Source organism: Xyrauchen texanus, chromosome 16 (assembly GCF_025860055.1).
Source record: "Xyrauchen texanus isolate HMW12.3.18 chromosome 16, RBS_HiC_50CHRs, whole genome shotgun sequence".
Lineage (NCBI taxonomy): Eukaryota > Metazoa > Chordata > Actinopteri > Cypriniformes > Catostomidae > Xyrauchen > Xyrauchen texanus.
In genome coordinates this window covers 44,023,642-44,043,065 of record NC_068291.1, presented here as the reverse complement: position 1 = coordinate 44,043,065, position 19,424 = coordinate 44,023,642, and the positions used below count along the sequence as shown (strand labels likewise).

Sequence of the window (19,424 nt, the reverse complement as noted above, 5' to 3'; positions counted from 1 at the left end):
CATGTCGCTGTGTTAAATCGCTGTGTTTCTCTTGTCTGGACGTTCTTTACTGGACGTCAACGTCTGGTTGCGTTTGGTCCGCTCTTCTTCAAGATATCCGTCCTTCATAATCTCGGTAAGGTACTGGAACAGAGTCTAAATAGAAAATAATCTTAATCAAAATCTAGAAATACAGCCCGTTACATCTCACCACTGTAAACACTGTGTTTAAATAGTATTCACACCCTCATTATTGTACTTGTTGCGAACACTGTAAATGGGATTCTTTAATTTCAGAAATATGTCTCTGAAAATTACTTGAAACAACTCGCACAATTCTGGTTAATGACTAGAGGATTAACCCTTTAAACTCTGAAGGTGTTTTTAAAGATTTCCTGTTTCAGTGGCATACCCAAAAATTAAAGGCTTATAACTCGAACAAATAATCAAGGAGGGTCAAGAGTTCGGTATCATCATAAAGAACTTTTCTAATGATATCAGCCTAAAAAACTAAGTTTTCTGATTTTACATTATATAGTGCATTCAGCAAGTATTTAGACCCCTTCATTTTTGTTATGTCCATCATTATGGAGTCTGCATTGATGTGATTTAGACTTACTAATTGCACCGTATCGCTGGGAGTCAATAAGGTGACTCTGAAAAACTGCTTTTGTTTTGTTCCCAATTATATCAACTGTGTCTGAGAAAAAGTTTGTGTCAATGAGACAAAGCAATCAAATGTTATAACATTGTAAATATAATTGATCATAGTGTCCAAAAGCCTCTTCAAACAAATAAAAGATAATAATTGTACATAAGAACTAATTACACATGCAAACACAACAATGACTAAAGGTTTGCATAGCATGCAGACATGATATTAGTCATGAGATTTCACAGAATGAGTTTCATTCTGTGTCAGTTGAGTCATCGTTGAGTCTGTAAACATGTATTTTGCGCCATCTCCTGGTGGTCATATGTAACATTGTGCTTCATGTGGATTATCTAATGATCTATACATCTGATTATCTTGTGTGTGGGCTCGATTGAAAGATAATCACAGACTCTAAATAATCATATGTGATGTTTTATGTTCCGTTTACAAAAATGTGGCATATAAGCAACACTAACATAATTGCCAGAGACATATATTTAGATATTACTCGCTCTATTCGTGTCAGTGAGTAAAACAAATACTGGTTGTATTTTACTCCTTGAGAGCTTTCCAACAACATATGACACATGGATATTTGATCCAACTGATTTTTTTACTGATTGCAATGATATGCGCAATGTAATTCATTTTTTATAAATGATCAAAATGTAACTTCTGATTTATCTGCAAATTTCAAAGCACTTGTTCAGTTTTGGTCATAATGGCTACGTGCATTGGAAAATAGAGCTTCAATATGTGTTGGTCAAGACTGTAGTTATTAATATAAACTTTTCTTGAGCTTAAAGGGTCCTCAGAAACGCTTCTCAAGAGAAGCCAACAATAACACTGAGTATCAGGGCTTTATTTTCCGAATGTGAAAAACTAGAAACAATTCCCACTAAAAGGCTGCAAGAACTTCTGAGAAACACCAATTATATCATAGCTGGAGTTGGACAGACGCACACAACCTCAAACCTTCTATAAAAGCACTGTTATCTGCTCACGCAGTAGCTTTCACACTTTTCAGATTTCTTAAGTTACCTTCCATGCTTGTTCCAGTTCAGGTGTCCATTTGTCCTTCAGAATCGGCTGCACGGCACAAATGAACTCAGCTCCGACATACTGAAAGAGAACAACAATATTCCGGGTTTAAACCAAAATTGAGCTCAATCGGCAGCATTTGTGGCGTGATGTTTACCACAAAAAAAAGTTCCAGTGAGACACTTACAATGGAAGTCAATGGGGGCAATTTTTGGCGGGTTTAAATGCAGAAATGTGAAGCTTATAATTTTATAAAAGCACTTGCATTAATTCTTTTGTAAAATTGTTTATTACTTTAGAAAGAAAAGGTTAGTAAGTGATTTTATCACAGTAAAATTATGTTAACACGCACAATGTTTACGTCATGTGGCTAAACTTTTAAAACAGTGAATATTTTAACATTTACCGATTGGTCCCATTCACTTCTGCAGATTTCTAAATGTATTGTTGTTGTAATCAACATCATGCCACAAATGCTGTTGATTGATCTTAACTTGTATTGAACTCGGAATATTCCTTTGACTATTAATTACATTTCTGGTACAAAGTGGCGTATTTTACTTTATTCTCATACATATATTTATACATAGGAGCTCATTTCCGCCACATAACAAAAATACATTCTCAGCACCTCACCTTGTCAAACACCCATCTCCTGCATGCAACTCTTCTGTCTCCATGTTCTCTCTGACTGACACTGAGGTCTCTAAAGTCCTCTGCAACCACCCCACCCCTTGACCCCATTCCTTCCCACCTTCTCCAGGCCATCTCTACATCCATCCTACCTGCATTCACACACATAATCAACACATCTCTACTTACAGGCACTTTTACCATTACATTTAAGCAGGCTTGAGTAACCCCGCTGCTCAAGAAACCCGCACTTAACCCCACACAGATAGAACACTACAGACCAGTCTCGCTAATAACATTCATGGCAAAAATATACAAAAAGGCAGTTTTCAATCAAATCTCAACCAGTCTCACAGAACAAGCTGCTGGATGACAATCAGTCAGGCTTCACAAGTGGACACTCCACTGTGACTGCCCTGCTGTCTGTCACTGAGTCGCTGAGATGGGCAAAAGCTGAATCCAGATCATCCATCCTGATTCTGCTGGACCTTTCTGCAGCCTTCGACAGTCAACCATCAGATCCTACTCTCCACCCTCTCTACTCTGGGCATCAGAGGAACTGTGCTTGACTGGTTTAAGTCCTATCTCTCAGGTAAGTCCTTCAAGGTAGCCTGGATAGGTGAGGTATCCAAGCCACATCAGCTACTTACTGGGGTACCACAGGGCTCAGTGCTTGGGCCATTTCTCTTCTCTATATACACAACATCCCTGGGATCCATCATTCAGGCACATGGGTTCTCTTACCACTGCTACGCCGATGACACACAACTCTACTTGTCTTTCCAGCCCAACGACACGACAATGACTGCTCAAATCTCTGCCTGTCTGGCAGACATCTCAGCCTGGATGAAGGAATGCCACCTGCAACTCAACCCAGCAAAGACCGAACTCATCGTCTTTCCAGCCAACCCTGCTGTTGAACACAACATCACTATTCAGCTGGGTGCAACTACAGTAACGCCTTACAAAACGGTCAGATTTCTCTAGGGGTAACCATCGATAACCAACTCAATTTCACAGACCACATCTCAAAAACTGCAAGATCATGTAGATTTACACTCTATTATATCAGGAAGATAAGACCCTTCGTCTCTGAACATGCCACACAACTTCATTCAGTAACTTGTCATATCTAGACTGGACTACTGTAACGCTCTCAATGCAGAACTCCCTGCATGTGCAGTTAAACCCCTGCAAATGATCCAGTATGCAGCAACACGTCTAGTCTTTAATGAACCAAAGAGAGCACATGTTACACCACTCCTTGTTTTTCTTCACTGGCTGCCTGTTGATGCACGTTGCAAATTCAAGGCTCTGATGCTGGCATGCAGAACAGTCATTGGGTCTGCTCCAGCATACCTAAAATCCTTTCTCCAGAGCTACGCTCCAACCAGAATCCTGCAGTCGGATTTCCCAACATTTTTTCTGCCACGGCACACTTTTTACTACTACAAAATTCTACGGCACACCATTATCCCACATAGGCTAACCATCCTCAATATTTTTCCATTTCAATAGCTTGGCCAAGTTTTCTGTCCATCTTAGTAGCGTGTTTATTTGTAATGTTTGAAATTCCGTCATTTTGACGGAGGGTCGTTAAAATTCTTTCATAAAATATTATATAATTTTCATATTTTAATGATAACAAGATATTTAATAGCTTTTATTTTTGCTCACATTGAACAAGAGACACGAAGCACTTTGGTGTGACATCACTTCATAGACTTCAATGTGTTCTGCAGCACTGACTCGAGTCATGTGATGACCCTTTACTCGTATAAATATCACTCGCTTCATAGACTTCAATGTATTCTGCAGCGCTGACGCGAGTCATGTGATGACCCTTTACACGTATAAATATCACTCGCTTCATAGACTTCAATGTATTCTGCAGCGCTGACACGAGTCATGTGATGACCCTTTACGTGTATAAATATCACTCACTTCATAGACTTCAATGTATTCTGCAGCTCTGACACGAGTCATGTGATGACCCTTTACACGTATAAATATCACTCGCTTCATAGACTTCAATGTATTCTGCAGCGCTGACGTGAGTCATGTGATGACCCTTTACTCGTATAAATATCACTCGCTTCATAGACTTCAATGTATTCTGCAGCGCTGACACGAGTCATGTGATGACCCTTTACACGTATAAATATCACTCGCTTCATAGACTTCAATGTATTCTGCAGCACTGACGCGAGTCATGTGATGACCCTTTACACGTATAAATATCACTCACTTCATAGACTTCAGTGTATTCTGCAGCGCTGACGCGAGTCATGTGATGACCATTTACTCGTATAAATATCACTCGCTTCATAGACTTCAATGTATTCTGCAGCACTGACATGAGTCATGTGATGACCCTTTACTCGTATAAATATCACTCGCTTCATAAACTTCAGTGTATTCTGCAGCACTGACGCGAGTCATGTGATGACCCTTTACTCGTATAAATATCACTCGCTTCATAGACTTCAATGTATTCTGCAGCGCTGACATGAGTCATGTGATGACCCTTTACTCGTATAAATATCACTCGCTTCATAGACTTCAATGTATTCTGCAGCACTGATGCCCCCCCTCCCCAAAAAAAGGAAGTCAAAATTCATAATTATGAGATAAAAACTAATAATTGAAATTAATTATAATCATAATTATGAGATTATGGTAAAAAAATAAATGATGAGATTAAAAGTAATAATTGAGTATCTCATAACTTTGTCTTTGTATCTCATAATTTTGATTTACCGAAGCACATTTGTTTCTTAATATATGGCAGAAACGGGCTCCCATAGACTTCTATACCTTGTGGCTATAAAATAATACATTGACACAACGTTAATGGTTCTTCTTACCCCATAATACTTTGGTGGCGCGTTGTAGCGGTAATGGCTTTTGCCCAGTTCCAGTGCCAGTATCTGCAATCGATCTAACTGATCGAGTCTCGCCACACTCTTCTCAATGAATGACATCACCCTGTGCAACACAATCAACACATCATTTCACTTCAAAAATACAATACATGTCTATACGTCAGATAATTAATAACGGTGAGAAATCGTGCAGCGATTTATTTATTTTAAATAGTGCTGTTTCATCATGCTGTAACACTGACAGGTGATGTATGCAGTGATTTAATTATAAATAGCCGTGCGTCCCGTGTATTCTGACAGCAATCACTAATGAAACACGGAACACAATTGGGTGAGAATGACACTTGACAATCAGCCACAGAATCGATGTCCCCTCTGTTCCTCTGCTGCAGACAGGTTGTCTAAATTGGGCACATGCCCACGGGCAGGTCAGCATGTTTGTTTCTGCATGCTGTGAAGTGGCACGCTGCCCGCAACCTCATTACAAACACACGCACGGTCACATTCCCGTTGAGTCCTGTGACCCGCGGTCACCGCGCAGCTCAAGATCCACTTGAACTTTCATGCAGCAGTGCACTGATTGAATCCTGCTGTATGGAGATAGAATTGTTGCATATTTAACATACAAATGGAAAGAGATTTGCAATTAGAAAGTTGGTTCAAATAAATTGAATGAGATCAACTAATAAATGTACAGAGTTTCACAATAATTAAATTAATTCACAAATAAAAAGAATGAGATTTGCAAATAAAAACAATATTTACAAATATATCTTTTTAACTCACAAATGCAATTCTGAATTTTGTTCATTTGCTAATTGCGGCCATTTATTTGTGGATCGCTTTCTGTGCATTTGCGGATCGCTGCACGCATATGTAGATTTTGAAAGAAATTTTGCGTCAAGACATGCGCACAAATCCACAAATAGGTCGACTCCACCCATTGTCTACTCAAGCCAATCAGATGAAGGCCATGTTATTCTGACCAATCGTATTGAGGGGTCGCTGCTGGCCGCCGAGAGCCGGAAGAACCGAGAGCCGAAGGAACCGAGAGCCTGAGGAACCGAGAGCCGGAGGAACCGAGAGCCGGAGGAACCGAGAGCCGGAGGAACCGAGAGCCGGAGAAACGAGAGCCGGAGGAACCGAGAGCCTGAGGAACCGAGAGCTGACAGAACGGCCGGAAGGGCAGCTTCTCCCCTCCAGAGATGGGGGTTGGTTAGTCACAGAGCATGAATCGGGTGGAGGAAGAGTATGACGAGGAGGGGGGTCGTGAACAGGCCATGATGATGGCCAGCGCTGAATCAGCTGATCAGCGGGACAGTGAGATAAAGGGCAGGTGAGAGAGACGCATGCGGCCACTTTGCATATATGTCTGTGTTTGTTTACGTTTGCTTTAAGTTGAGTTTTGCATTAAAAAATTAACGTTGACTGTTCAGCCGGTTCCCGTCTCCTCCTTGCCCGTCCTTTTTTTACTGTTACAACCTCATTTGAAGAGACACTTGAGTAAACGCACACAATAAGCGCATCTTATCACGTGGCTTGTTGAGCGTGTTACCGCGGAGACGTAGCGCATGTGGAGGTTTCACGCTATTCTCCGCGGCATCCAACTCACCACACGCCCCACCGAGAGCGAGAACCACATTATAGCGACCACGACGAGGTTACCCCATGTGACTCTACCCTCCCTAGCAACCGGGCCAATTTGGTTGCTAAGGAGACCTGGCTGGAGTCAAATTAGCAACTTGAAATTAGTCAATCCTCGCTGAGCTACCCAGATCCCCCCGTTAAACCTTTCTTCATTTTTAATTTTTTCAAAGAACTAGAATTATGTACAAGAAATAATAATAAAAGATTAAGCGAGACTATTTTCTTTCTCAGAAGGGTTGCACAAACTATAGACATTTTTTACTTTATGCCAAAAAAACCCACAAAAAATGAAATTGAACTCAACTGAGGTCTATTCAAGTCACTGTCAGTATGAAATGTATAAAAAATAAATTAATTAATTAATTAATACACAACATTAGGAAGATTAGGCCTTGTCCCAGCTCTTGTCATATCTAGACTGGACTCCTGCAATGACCTTCTGTCAAGACTTCCTGCACGTACAGTCAAACCTCTGCAATTAACCCAGACCGCTACACTGTAACTAAGTTGTTGAATGAATAAATTAAATATAAATGTTATTGATACATTCTCATGCATCTGTATACATGTGCAACAAACAATGGTATTATCATGGCCTAGTTTTGTTAGCAATCGATGTTTTGTTTAACCTAGACCTTTGTCCTTCAAGCAGATGTAATGCAACAAAAATATTGTTTTCAAAGCTTTCATGTCACGTGATGTTGATATCAGCCAAAGTGTCCCGTCCCTCTGAGCGACTCATCGCTGTAAAGACGCACTAATGAGGGCTCTACGATCACTCACGACATGTGCTTTGCTCTTGACGGTGCTGTGAGATTCAAACAAAAGCTTATAATTTTACTGCCATTATAAACCATGTGCTGCACTAGAAATGAATCCCTGCTTTAGAGGAGACCTACTAATGCCTTAATATATTTATAAATGGTTGAACTGACTTAATGAACTCCATAATAACACCAGAGATAATTAGCAGTGAGAGTAGGATAGATATCATATCTGTCAAGCTTTGAAAAGGACAAAAGAGAACCCTAAAATATACATGTGTATGTACATGTGACTTGTGGACTATATTCCAGCTCTTCTGAAGTCACATGATAGCTTAGCTTAAGCAGATGCAGGTTAAATTCACACGTGGTGGTGTGTTTTTGACTATAAATGATCCCTTGACCACCGTGAAGTGTCTATAGAGTCTAAATGACATTATGCGTGTCAGGATCAAGCGGAGGTGTTTGTACACTTGAATACTAACCGCAGGCCGTGGGCACGAAGCTCCCTGCTGGTGCGTAACCTCTCCAGATCCTCCACATCCCGAAAGAGGAAGAAGACGTCTTTACACTCCGGATGAGTCTCAAATAACCTGTTGCCAAGACAACAGACATTCAGCAGGTAGAAGTACAATTCAACAATAATGAGCACAAACCCATCTCATAAACCTCAAACTCGTGTAATATTTGACGTGTTTTCAGAGTGGAAAGTCTTTAGCTCCACTTCTATTATTATATATTATTAGTGTCATCACCTATTGTGTTCGCTATAAACCATTTCACATCTGCTACAAATACATTTGCTTTCTTGTCAGACACTTTCTTGCTAAAGAGGGTAACAAGAGTTTCAAGTGTGATTGTGTTGTGAACGATCCTTCAGCAGCTGTAGAGACAAAACAAAGAGACAGCAAGATTTTAGAAATAAGGTAGCAAAGGACGTGTGTTAGTTACGTTTTAAGTGAGATATTTAGGAAAGATATGAAAGCCAGATCCCGTCTTGGAATAAACAAATAAAACATTTTGTTCTGACATTGTATCTAAAAATTGTGACTGTATTTCTCGTAATTGTGAGTTTATATCTTGCAATTGCGAGACATAAATTCAAAATTGAAAGATGTAAAGTAGAAATTGTTGATATAAAGTCAGAATATCGATATATTAAGTCACAATAGAAGTCACGAGATATCAAATCAAAATTTCAACTGTGTGATATAATGAAAAATTGTGAGATGTACAGGACTGTCTAATCGGACACAGATGGTGACGAATTAAATTACACTTGACCCAGCCCATTAGCACTTTGTGCATGCAATTTCGCATGTTTGCAAGAAAATACCAAAACTATATATATATATATATATCAATTTTGACTTTATATCTCAAAATTGCAAAAGTCAAAATTATGATATAAATTTGAAATTGTGATGTATAAAGTATAAAGTTGCAATTCCGAGATATAAAGTTACAAATGCAAGAGAATGTCACAATTGTGAAATATAAAATCCAAATTGTGAGAAGTATAGTCACAATCCCAATCCGAGATATAATCACAGTTCCGAGATATAATCACAGTTCCGAGATATAATCACAGTTCCGAGATATAATCACAGTTCCGAGATATAATCACAATTCCGAGATATAATCACAATTCCGAGATATAGTCACAGTTCCGAGATATAATCACAGTTCCGAGATATAATCACAATTCCGAGATATAATCACAGTTCCGAGATATAGTCACAGTTCCGAGATATAATCACAGTTCTGAGATAATCACAATTCCGAGATATAGTCACAGTTCCGAGATATAATCACAGTTCCGAGATATAATCACAGTTCCGAGATATAGTCACAGTTCTGAGATAATCACAATTCCGAGATATAGTCACAGTTCTGAGATATAATCACAGTTCCGAGATATAATCACAATTCCGAGATATAATCACAGTTCCGAGATATAGTCACAGTTCTGAGATAATCACAATTCCGAGATATAGTCACAGTTCCGAGATATAATCAGAGTTCCGAGATATAGTCACAGTTCCGAGATATAATCACAGTTCCGAGATATAATCACAGTTCCGAGATATAATCACAATTCCGAGATATAATCACAATTCCGAGATATAGTCACAGTTCTGAGATAATCACAATTACGAGATATAGTCACAGTTCCGAGATATAATCACAGTTCCGAGATATAGTCACAGTTCTGAGATAATCACAATTCCGAGATATAGTCACAGTTCTGAGATATAATCACAGTTCCGAGATATAATCACAATTCCGAGATATAATCACAGTTCCGAGATATAGTCACAGTTCTGAGATAATCACAATTCCGAGATATAGTCACAGTTCCGAGATATAATCACAGTTCTGAGTTATAGTCACAATTCCGAGATAGTCACAGTTCCGAGATATAGTCACAGTTCCGAGATATAATCACAATTCCGAGATACAGTCACAGTTTCGAGATATAGTCACAGTTCCGAGATACAGTCACAGTTCTGAGATAATCACAATTCCGAGATATAGTCACAGTTCTGAGATAATCACAATTCCGAGATACAGTCACAGTTCCGAGATATAATCACAGTTCCGAGATATAGTCACAATTCCGAGATATAGTCACAGTTCCGAGATATAGTCACAGTTCTGAGATAATCACAGTTCCGAGATATAGTCACAGTTCCGAGATATAATCACAGTTCCGAGATATAGTCACAGTTCCGAGATATAGTCACAGTTCTGAGATAATCACAATTCCGAGATATAGTCACAGTTCTGAGATAATCACAATTCCGAGATATAGTCACAGTTCCGAGATATAATCACAGTTCCGAGATATAATCACAGTTCCGAGATAATCACAATTCCGAGATAATCACAATTCCGAGATATAGTCACAGTTCCGAGATATAATCACAATTCCGAGATATAATCACAGTTCCGAGATATAGTCACAGTTCTGAGATAATCACAATTCCGAGATATAGTCACAGTTCCGAGATAATCACAGTTCCGAGATATAATCACAGTTCCGAGATATAATCACAGTTCTGAGATAATCACAATTCCGGGATATAGTCACAGTTCTGAGATAATCACAATTCCGAGATATAATCACAGTTCCGAGATATATTCACAGTTCTGAGTTATAGTCACAATTCCGAGATATAGTCACAATTCCGAGATATAGTCACAGTTCTGAGATAATCACAATTTCGAGATATAGTCACAGTTCTGAGATAATCACAATTCCGAGATATAATCACAGTTCCGAGATATAATCACAATTCCGAGATATAGTCACAGTTCCAAGATATAGTCACAGTTCCGAGATATAGTCACAATTCCGAGTTTTAGTCACAATTCCGAGATATAGTCACAATTCCGAGATACAGTCACAATTCCGATATATAATCACAGTTCCGAGATGTAATACAGCTTTTATTCAACTTCATTTTTAATTTCTAACCCCCAAAAAGAGCTTTTTTTAGCCAAAATACACATAAGACTGAAACGACCAAAATAAAGTTGAAATGGAATCTTTCTAGAATTGTGAGGATCAGTTTAGTGCTGCCGGTCACGAGCCTCAATGAGAGTCTGAGCAGAACATTGTTGATGATGTTCCTGATTTCTCAGATCACATCTCAGATGTTACAGTTTAATCAGTTCTGTTGTTGTCTAGGAAACCGTCATGCTTGTAACATGCGAGGACGTGTGATCAACCGAGTGATCTGGTGCAGAAAGAGAAAAGCAGCCGGACTTGACAAGCCCCGTCACTGAGATCAGCAGGCGATCGGGAAAGATCTCCAAAGTGACCAAAACGTCCAGGACAATCAGAACGGAAGAGAATGAAGCTGTTTATCTGGAGGAGAGTGTTTTACTCCTGCCCGCTACATTTCCAAAAGCGTAAATGACACATTATGGTTCCTCATTTTGCATCTTTTATGACATATATTCATTACGACAGTTGCAGCGCTCTTATAAGTTTCATAAACAGCTATTTCACATTTTATTCTGTTCCATTAGCAGCTGAAAAATGAATTGTCCTGCTACATTACTGCTTTTGTTTATCCATTATCACTGATAGAGGATGAGAGGGACAAATCGAAGAGCACAGATGCTTCAGTGTGCAGAACACAACATTTCATGCACATTGTGTTTAATGATAAAAAGAAGGTGACTGATGTATGTTGTGTGATAGTATATCAGAGGTGTCTTCAAGTCATTGTCTGACTAAATGAATCATGGACAAAACAGCACATTTATGCATGCCGTTACATAGAAAGTCTATGACTGTGAACAATTTTTAGCAAATTGCACAAAAGTGTGCATCTGTCTTTGATGTTAGCATGGATAAAAATAGACCATCAGCTCTCTTGAGATGGAGAAAGTTGCCTCACAATCGTTATTTTAAGTCTAATTCAGCTTTATATCATTTGCACTCTTCACAGTTTTCGGCTTTTGAGTTTTTGAAAAGTAGAAATGCATTGAATGTATCCAGGAGGAACAAGCCTCTGTGAATCCATATACTGTATAAATTGCCTGATGGGCTAATATACGTATCTTTAACGAAACGTTTTTCTAAAGCATGTGTGATGATGCATTTGTCCTACATTAACCGTCACGGTATGACTGTTACGCAAAGTCAACGTGAACAAATGGCTCTTTGCAATGCATTTTGCCTCCTTAAAGGAATAGTTCACCCAAAAGACGTGGATTAAACCACGCGAGTCGTATTGATTACTTCCATGCTGCATTTATGTGCTTTTTGGAGCTTCAAAGTTTTGGACAAAAAACACCTCATAACGCACAAAGATTTTTAGAAGAATATTTCAGCTCTGTAGGTTTATACAACACAAGTGAATGGTGACCAAAACGATGAAGCTCCAAAAAGCACATAAATGCAGCATGGAAGTAATCAATACGACTCCCGTGGTTTAAGCCACGTCTTCTGAAGCAGTATGATAGGTGTGAGTGAGCAACAGATCAATATTTGAGTCCCTTTTTCCTATAAATTCTCCTTCCTGCCCAGTAGGTGGCGATATGAGCGAAGAATGCAAATTCCAAAAAACAAAAGAATGTGAAGTGAAAGTGAAAGTGGTGATTTATAGTAAAAAAAAAGTTTCTCATCCACGCCTATCTTATCGCTTCTTACAGAGAACCAAGTTGCATCAACCTTGCACTGAATGCCTTGGATGATGCCAACCACCTGCTACACGATGCCATCTGCAACCGGAACACCACGATCCTCCGCCTAGAAAACCGGCGCACGCAATGAGGCGCCTTATGAAAGAAGCAAATAATGACAATGGCACCAATTGGGCTGAGAAAAAGTGGCAAGACGCGTGGAATAATAACAAACACATAGACAAGGTATCTAACAAACCCGCTGGAAATGACCAGCCCAGACAAACCTGCGTCAAACTGAACCGACTAAGAACTGGGCATGGCCGTTTCCAGGCCACCCTACACGAGTGGCGTCTCACCGATGACCCAGTCTGTGTATGCGGCGGCGGCAAGGAGCAGACGGCCGACCACGTTCTATATTCCTCGTCCCGCTTCAGGTGCCCTGGTAACTTCACAGATTTTGATGATGCCAGCTGCGACTGGCAGAGGCACCTGACTGATATAACTATGTCATTTCTGCATGTTGAGCTCATACGGAAAAATACGATATCGCTTCTGAAGACATGGATTAATCCACTGGACACGTATTGATCACTTTTATGATGCATTTATGTGCTTATTGAAGCTTCAAAGTTTTAATCAGCAAACAGTGATGAGATCATTTTCATTGTGGGGTGAAATATTCCTTTAATGCATCTTTTTTTCTTGCCGTGACGTTTTTTAAAAAGCCGATATTGTGTCAAATGACAAAATTGTATCATTCCTCAAACTGCATTATTTGTATAAATACAAATAATTTTAATTTCTCTCGGTTAATTTCACTTCAATCATCCGAGTCCTTTAATTATTATTTAGCGAAAGCTATAATATCGATGCAATACTTTAACTTATTTTTAGGTTCTTTGGAGCCTTGAACGACTGGAGAAATACAGTAAGAATGATTTTTGTCTTTAATAACTGTTTTTTTAATATCGAATTAAATAATCGTTTTCACCAGTTTGAAGCGTCAGGGAAATTAAATTAATTGATTTCTGTAATTGATGACTTGGACTAAATAATAAAGAAAAGAGCCATTAAGTGCCCAACACAGATGAACTCCTTCAACACTGTTGAAAATCATCTCAGGGTGATTCCTCGAGAAGTTGCTGATCAGTAAATGTCAAGAGTTCATGTCTGCAGAATCTCGATAAAGCGGGACTGAAAAAAATAAATGAATAAGTGACAATAAACCTTTGACCGGTAGTGATTACAGCAGATTCTCCTGATTCAAACGAGCCCAAACGCAACATCTTGAAATATTCCTCAAGAGTGAACATGGAAAGATAACACAATTTATGTGTGTGTGTGTGTGTGTGTGTGATCATGTATTTATCACATTGTGGGGACCAAATGACCAAAAAAGGATAGTAAAACCCGAAATTTTTGAACTTTTTCCATGAGGAAAACAGCTTATAAATCAAATTAAATTATGTTTTTTCAAAATGTAAAAATGCAGAAACTTTTCTGTGAGGGTTACGGGACAGAATCTATAGTTTGTATATATTGAATATATTGTGTGTGGATGAGTGTATGTGTGTGTGTGCATGTGTGTGAGTGTGTGCATATGTGTGTGTGCGAATGTGTGCGTGCGTGCGTGCATGTGTGTGAGTGTGTGTGTGTGTGCATGTGCATATGTGTGAGTGCGTGCATGTGTGTAAGTATGTGCGAGTAAATATGTGTGTGCGCGTGTATGTGTGTGAGTGTGTGTGTGTGCATGTGCATATGTGTGAGTGCGTGCATGTGTGTAAGTATGTGCGAGTAAATGTGTGTGTGCGCGTGTATGTGTGTGAGTGTGTGCATGTGTGTGTGCATATGTGTGTGAGTGTGTGCGAATGTGTGTGTGTGCATGTGTGTGAGTGTGTGCATATGTGTGTGTGCGAATGTGTGTGCATGTGTGTGAGTGTGCGAATGTGTGTGTGCATATGTGTGTGTGCGAATGTGTGTGTGCGTGCGTGCATGTATGTAAGTATGCGCGAGTAAATGTGTGTGTGCGCGTGTATGTGTGTGAGTGTGTGTGTGTGTGTGTGCATATGTGTGCATGTATGTATGTGCGAGTAAATGTGTGTGTGCGCGTGTATGTGTGTGAGTGTGTGCATGTGTGTGTGCATGTGTGTGAGTGTGTGTGAATGTGTGTGTGTGCATGTGTGTGAGTGTGTGCGTGTAAATGTGTGTGTACGAATGTATGTGCGTGTAAATGTGCGTGTGTGAGTGTGTGTGCGTGCACGCATGTGTGTAAGTGTGTGTGCGTGCATGTGTGTATGTGTGTGTGCAAGTTTAAGTCTTTACAAAGACTTTGTTTTAGGTTATAAACTGGTAATTAAAAGGGTATTATGCTATAAATGTGGTTTATGAGGACATTTCTAGTGTCCCCATAATTTTAATAGCTTAAACAAACTAAACAATGTTTTATTGAAAATGTAAAAATGCAGAAAGTTTTTTGTGAGGGTTACAAGACAGAATATAGTTCAGTATAAAAATCATTATGTCTGTGGAGAGTCCTCATAATGATAGCTGCACCAACGTGTGTGTGTGTGTGTGTGTGTGTGTGTGTGTGCAAACACACATCCACATATATGTTCATCTAAAGGATTGTGACCAAAGAGAAATAAAACAAAAGAAATCAAAAGATAATGGTTAAAAAATGTTTTATAATTTCCCCCCATAAACACTGTATGAACAAAGTCTAGGAATTTTATTCTAATTGGATAAAAAAAAAAATAATAATAATAGTGTAAGTAAAAAAAACACAAAATAATACAGACATCAATATCGACTTTCTAATATTTGACGTCTAATTTTTTTTTTTTTTCTTAACTGCAATATTTAAGAGCTGAAATGTATAATAAGAGATATGAATGGAGGATTGTCACCTGACAAACATGATGATTCCCACTCTGGCGATATCCTCCTGGATAACTCTCCACGAGTCTTTGATCATGTGGATCTGATGTTCGCTGAGATGCGCCGGAGCTTCACCCTCATTCCCCGCGTCTGTGTCGCGCGTCTCCGGGGCTCTCGGGGTCAGACCAGACCCTGACATCGCGCAACCCATCCTCACGGGAACACAACTTCCTCTGCTGTTAGTGAACAGTCAGCTCGCGTGTCTCTAGTTGTCTCTCTGGTTCTCCATCATCACGACTGTCCAACATCTGAGACTCATCATGAGGGGAGGAGCTCAACATCATCATAATCATCATCAATATCAACATCAATAGACCTACAACACACAAGAGCTCCTCCAATACTGCACGAGTCACGTGTTTTAATTTAAAGGTATTTTGACATTGCACAATGCACATTATAATCTTTCTATATATTATACAGCAACAATAGTAAAAGTATTATTGGTGCATTGAAATGCATTCATAACGCCTTATAATGCACCAGTTGTATGTTCTCATAAATGCATGTAAACAGTTCAATGTATATATAATACTCGTGGTTACACCTTTAGCATAATGCAATTTAGCAAAGTTGAGCATGAAGGGTTTTTTTAAAAAAAAGCCAAAACATTTACTTTTTTTTCTTCTTATTTGACATTATATAGCTGTGGGTGTAAAGAAGACGCCCAGGAAAAAAAATAAAATTGTTTTTGTTTTGTTTTGTTCCCAATCATGTCAACTGCAACTGATAAAATGTCCAAAAGCCTCTTCAAACGTAATAATTGTACATAAGAACTAATTACACATGCAAACACAACAATGACTAAAGGTTTGCATAGCATGCAGACATGATTTTAGTCATGAGATTTCACAGAATGAGTTTCATTCTGTGTCATTTGAGTCATCATTGAGTCTGTGTCGTGTATTTGGCGCCATCTCCTGGTGGTCATATGTAACATTGTGCTTCATGTGGATTATCTAATGATCTATACATCCGATTACCTTGTGTGTGGACTCGTTTGAAAGATAATCACAGACTCTAAATAATATGTGATAACTTCTATTCCGTTTAGTTTTCATGAAGTTATAAGTGAAAACGGAGCATATAAGCAACAGCAACCTAATTGTCAAAGACATATATTTAGCTGTTACTCGCTATATCTTTGGGAGTAAAACAAATACTCTGGTTGTTTTCTACTCTTTGAGAGCTTTCCAACGACATGACACATGAATATTTGATGACGTTGACATTTTTACCAAATGCAACAGTACAATGAATTGTTTTAAATACATTATCAAAAAACGGAACATTTCTGGTTTATCTGCAAATTTCAAAGCACTTGTTCAGTTTTGGTCATAATGTCGACATGCATTGTAAAGTAGAGCTTCTAATCTTTCAAACGACACCTATTGTGTGTTGGTCAAGACTGTGTTTATTAACATTTTGAGAATTATATTTTTTCCTCGCGGGCCCATCCGAGCTTTAATGGTTAAACGCCACAGCAAGTGAACAGGGATGTATGATAAAGTATTACAAATGTGGTTACACATATTTACGACAACATACAGCAATTATACGTTATTATTAAGCAGTAAATATGCATAAAAAAAACCCGTTATGCATAATGTTATATAAAGCGTTACCAAATGTCTAATTTCCCCATTTAGAACGTAATTTTCTGAAAACAGCATTTACTATAAATGACAGAAATCTATTAATATGACTTACCATATACATTCATTTTTTCAATGTTTTTATGATCCTTAATACAGGATTATGGCTGCTTCGCTGCCCCTTCGATAAAAGTAATTTAATCACATCAACTAAAGACTGATTAAAAATGGCAGACACTAATTAAGCTGTAATCTGCCCCCCAGTCATGTAGTCAACAGTACACAGTGTGTGATTTGATCCCCTGACCATCAGAAATAACAGGAACATAGTGAACAAAACATAAATGACAACAAGGAGAAGTGATGAGGATTAGTGTTATAAGCTTTAATGTAATCAGAGAGAGAAACAGGAAATGAAATAAGTGGTCCGTTTATACAAATCGTCAATTATGCATATTTACACTGTTTCAAATAAATAAGGATAAATATACAAGGTTACAATGTCATCTTACGTGGAGATAATCCCAAAAACATCTTATAATATCTCCCAATATCAAAGACTATCTACACAACCACAGCGAAGGACACATTCTGGGAGTGTCCATTAAAATAACCTTGTATTTGCAAAACCGTTTTTGTAAATAGAGCAGAAACATATTTGACCTTTAAGCACGTAACAAATCAGCAACTGTGAGACGGCACAATTCAATGTAAAGATTATAAAGCAGCTTTTCGATTGTACCACATGGCATTAAAATGGTCCACACCCGCTGGAAACATTCCAGATTGGAAATGACATCAAGCTTCCTCCTTAGTTTTTCATTGATTAGCTTTGATCTGATTATCAGTTTATTATGTCCAGTTTCCTCCTCGTTAGAGTGGAATGACGTCTTTACGAGATAACCCTCTTTCCTCTGGTCAGTGCTCGAATACAAACAGTAACACACGGCAGTGCCTATTCAAATGCACTAGTAACTCTTGGCTTTATGCACAGTAACTCATAGATTGCATGTCATATTGCAGCGCTCACGCTTTGGTTATAATGTGAGCAAGTTTTCTGTGCCATGCACAGGACCATTTGCGGTCATTAATGCTTATGAATGCATTAAGTTCAACCTTACTTACCTGCATAAGACTAAACACATGCTATTCCTCTAAAACAGTGGCCAAACGTCATACATTTTAGAGCACAGAATGGCAACCATTTCATGTTTTGAGTGAATGCAATAAAATATTCAGTAAGAACTTTGGTTCTGACATTTCTCACGCAGGTTTTCAACCAAACGGTGTTGGCCATTCTCTGGTTTTTCCCAAACGAACAGCGAAGACCTTCGTCAACCCAAGCACTGAACTTCAAGTCTTGCGCTTTGCGGTCCATCGTGCAAATCCAGATTGCAAAACGACATCTGATCTTAGTTGATTCTCATCATCTCTTCCCATTGCAAGACCACCCTTTTCTTGCTTGGTCCAACAATAATGAAGTTGTTGTCTTTGGGAAGGGTTGTTGTGTTTGGTTGTGCATGTGTTTGTTTGTGTGGTGCCCCCGACCTCGATTAAGAGAGTTAACTCAATAAACTGAAGGTACACCTTAACCTATAAGGGTCTTGCAAGACAACGTCGTAGAATCTGTGGTTGTGGTTCTATGGACTGTGACTTCGCAGAAGGGGGATGAACATGACAAGATACGTGAAGCTCTGGACCTCGCCAGTCCATGGTCACCGTTCCTCTCTGGAAAAGAGCTGCTACGGCTGACTGGCAAGGAACGGGAGGGAGCGGGCACAGACTCTGGGTTGTTATATTTGGAGCGCAACTCCTTGACATCAGGCCAGTGGAAGCTCATAGTGTGTACTGGGCTTTGAGGTCTCTGGATGTTTCCTCGGCAGAAGTACGGCAACTGAGGACTTCCGGGAGAGCATATGCTGGAAGATGCACTAGTGTCCTGTACAACGTCCTGTTCATTCAAGGCCAGCGAAAGTATCCTGTTAGGGAGTCCTATGCACAAAAGAACAGTGGTTACCAGTCAGCATTTGACATATAAGGGCACCTACACACTAGGAAAACTCAGACGGAACATTTGACAAATAGGAATGCATCACTTCCGTTTTTAGGGTATGGAAAGAGCCCTGTCAGATTGAATTCAAGAGGA

General features: G+C 39.1%; 2 protein-coding genes across 2 annotated transcripts in view; both read right to left on the bottom strand.

The window, feature by feature from the left end:
• Nucleotides 1–3: 3 nt before the first annotated feature.
• xgb (x globin) lies at nucleotides 4–15,928 on the bottom strand. Its single transcript, XM_052145498.1, has 5 exons — nucleotides 15,653–15,928; nucleotides 8,090–8,197; nucleotides 5,176–5,296; nucleotides 1,676–1,756; nucleotides 4–135 (listed from the first exon to the last, which is right to left on the bottom strand). Exons 1-5 carry the CDS (start codon nucleotides 15,832–15,834, stop codon nucleotides 13–15), a joined length of 615 nt encoding a protein of 204 aa, XP_052001458.1. The 5' UTR covers nucleotides 15,835–15,928; the 3' UTR covers nucleotides 4–12.
• A 1,697-nt stretch (nucleotides 15,929–17,625) lies between these two features.
• The window catches only part of LOC127656794 (pleckstrin homology domain-containing family G member 3), a 64,220-nt gene continuing 62,421 nt past the window's right edge, over nucleotides 17,626–19,424 (bottom strand). The window contains exon 18 of the mRNA XM_052145253.1: nucleotides 17,626–19,270. Coding sequence (XP_052001213.1) covers nucleotides 18,867–19,270 — 404 coding nt within the window. The 3' untranslated portion in view covers nucleotides 17,626–18,866. The remainder of the gene's footprint in view (nucleotides 19,271–19,424) is intronic.

What these genes read in the sequence shown, in the direction of transcription:
- xgb (XM_052145498.1), bottom strand. Translation starts at nt 15,834, where the DNA reads ATGGGTTGCGCGATGTCAGGGTCTGGTCTGACCCCGAGAGCCCCGGAG. An exon ending in CTTCGTGCCCACGGCCTGCG is followed by an intron (nt 5,297 to 8,089) that starts GTTAGTATTCAA and finishes TGTGTTGCACAG; the next exon opens with GGTGATGTCATTCATTGAGA. An exon ending in CGCCACCAAAGTATTATGGG is followed by an intron (nt 1,757 to 5,175) that starts GTAAGAAGAACC and finishes GTTCTCTTTCAG; the next exon opens with TATGTCGGAGCTGAGTTCAT.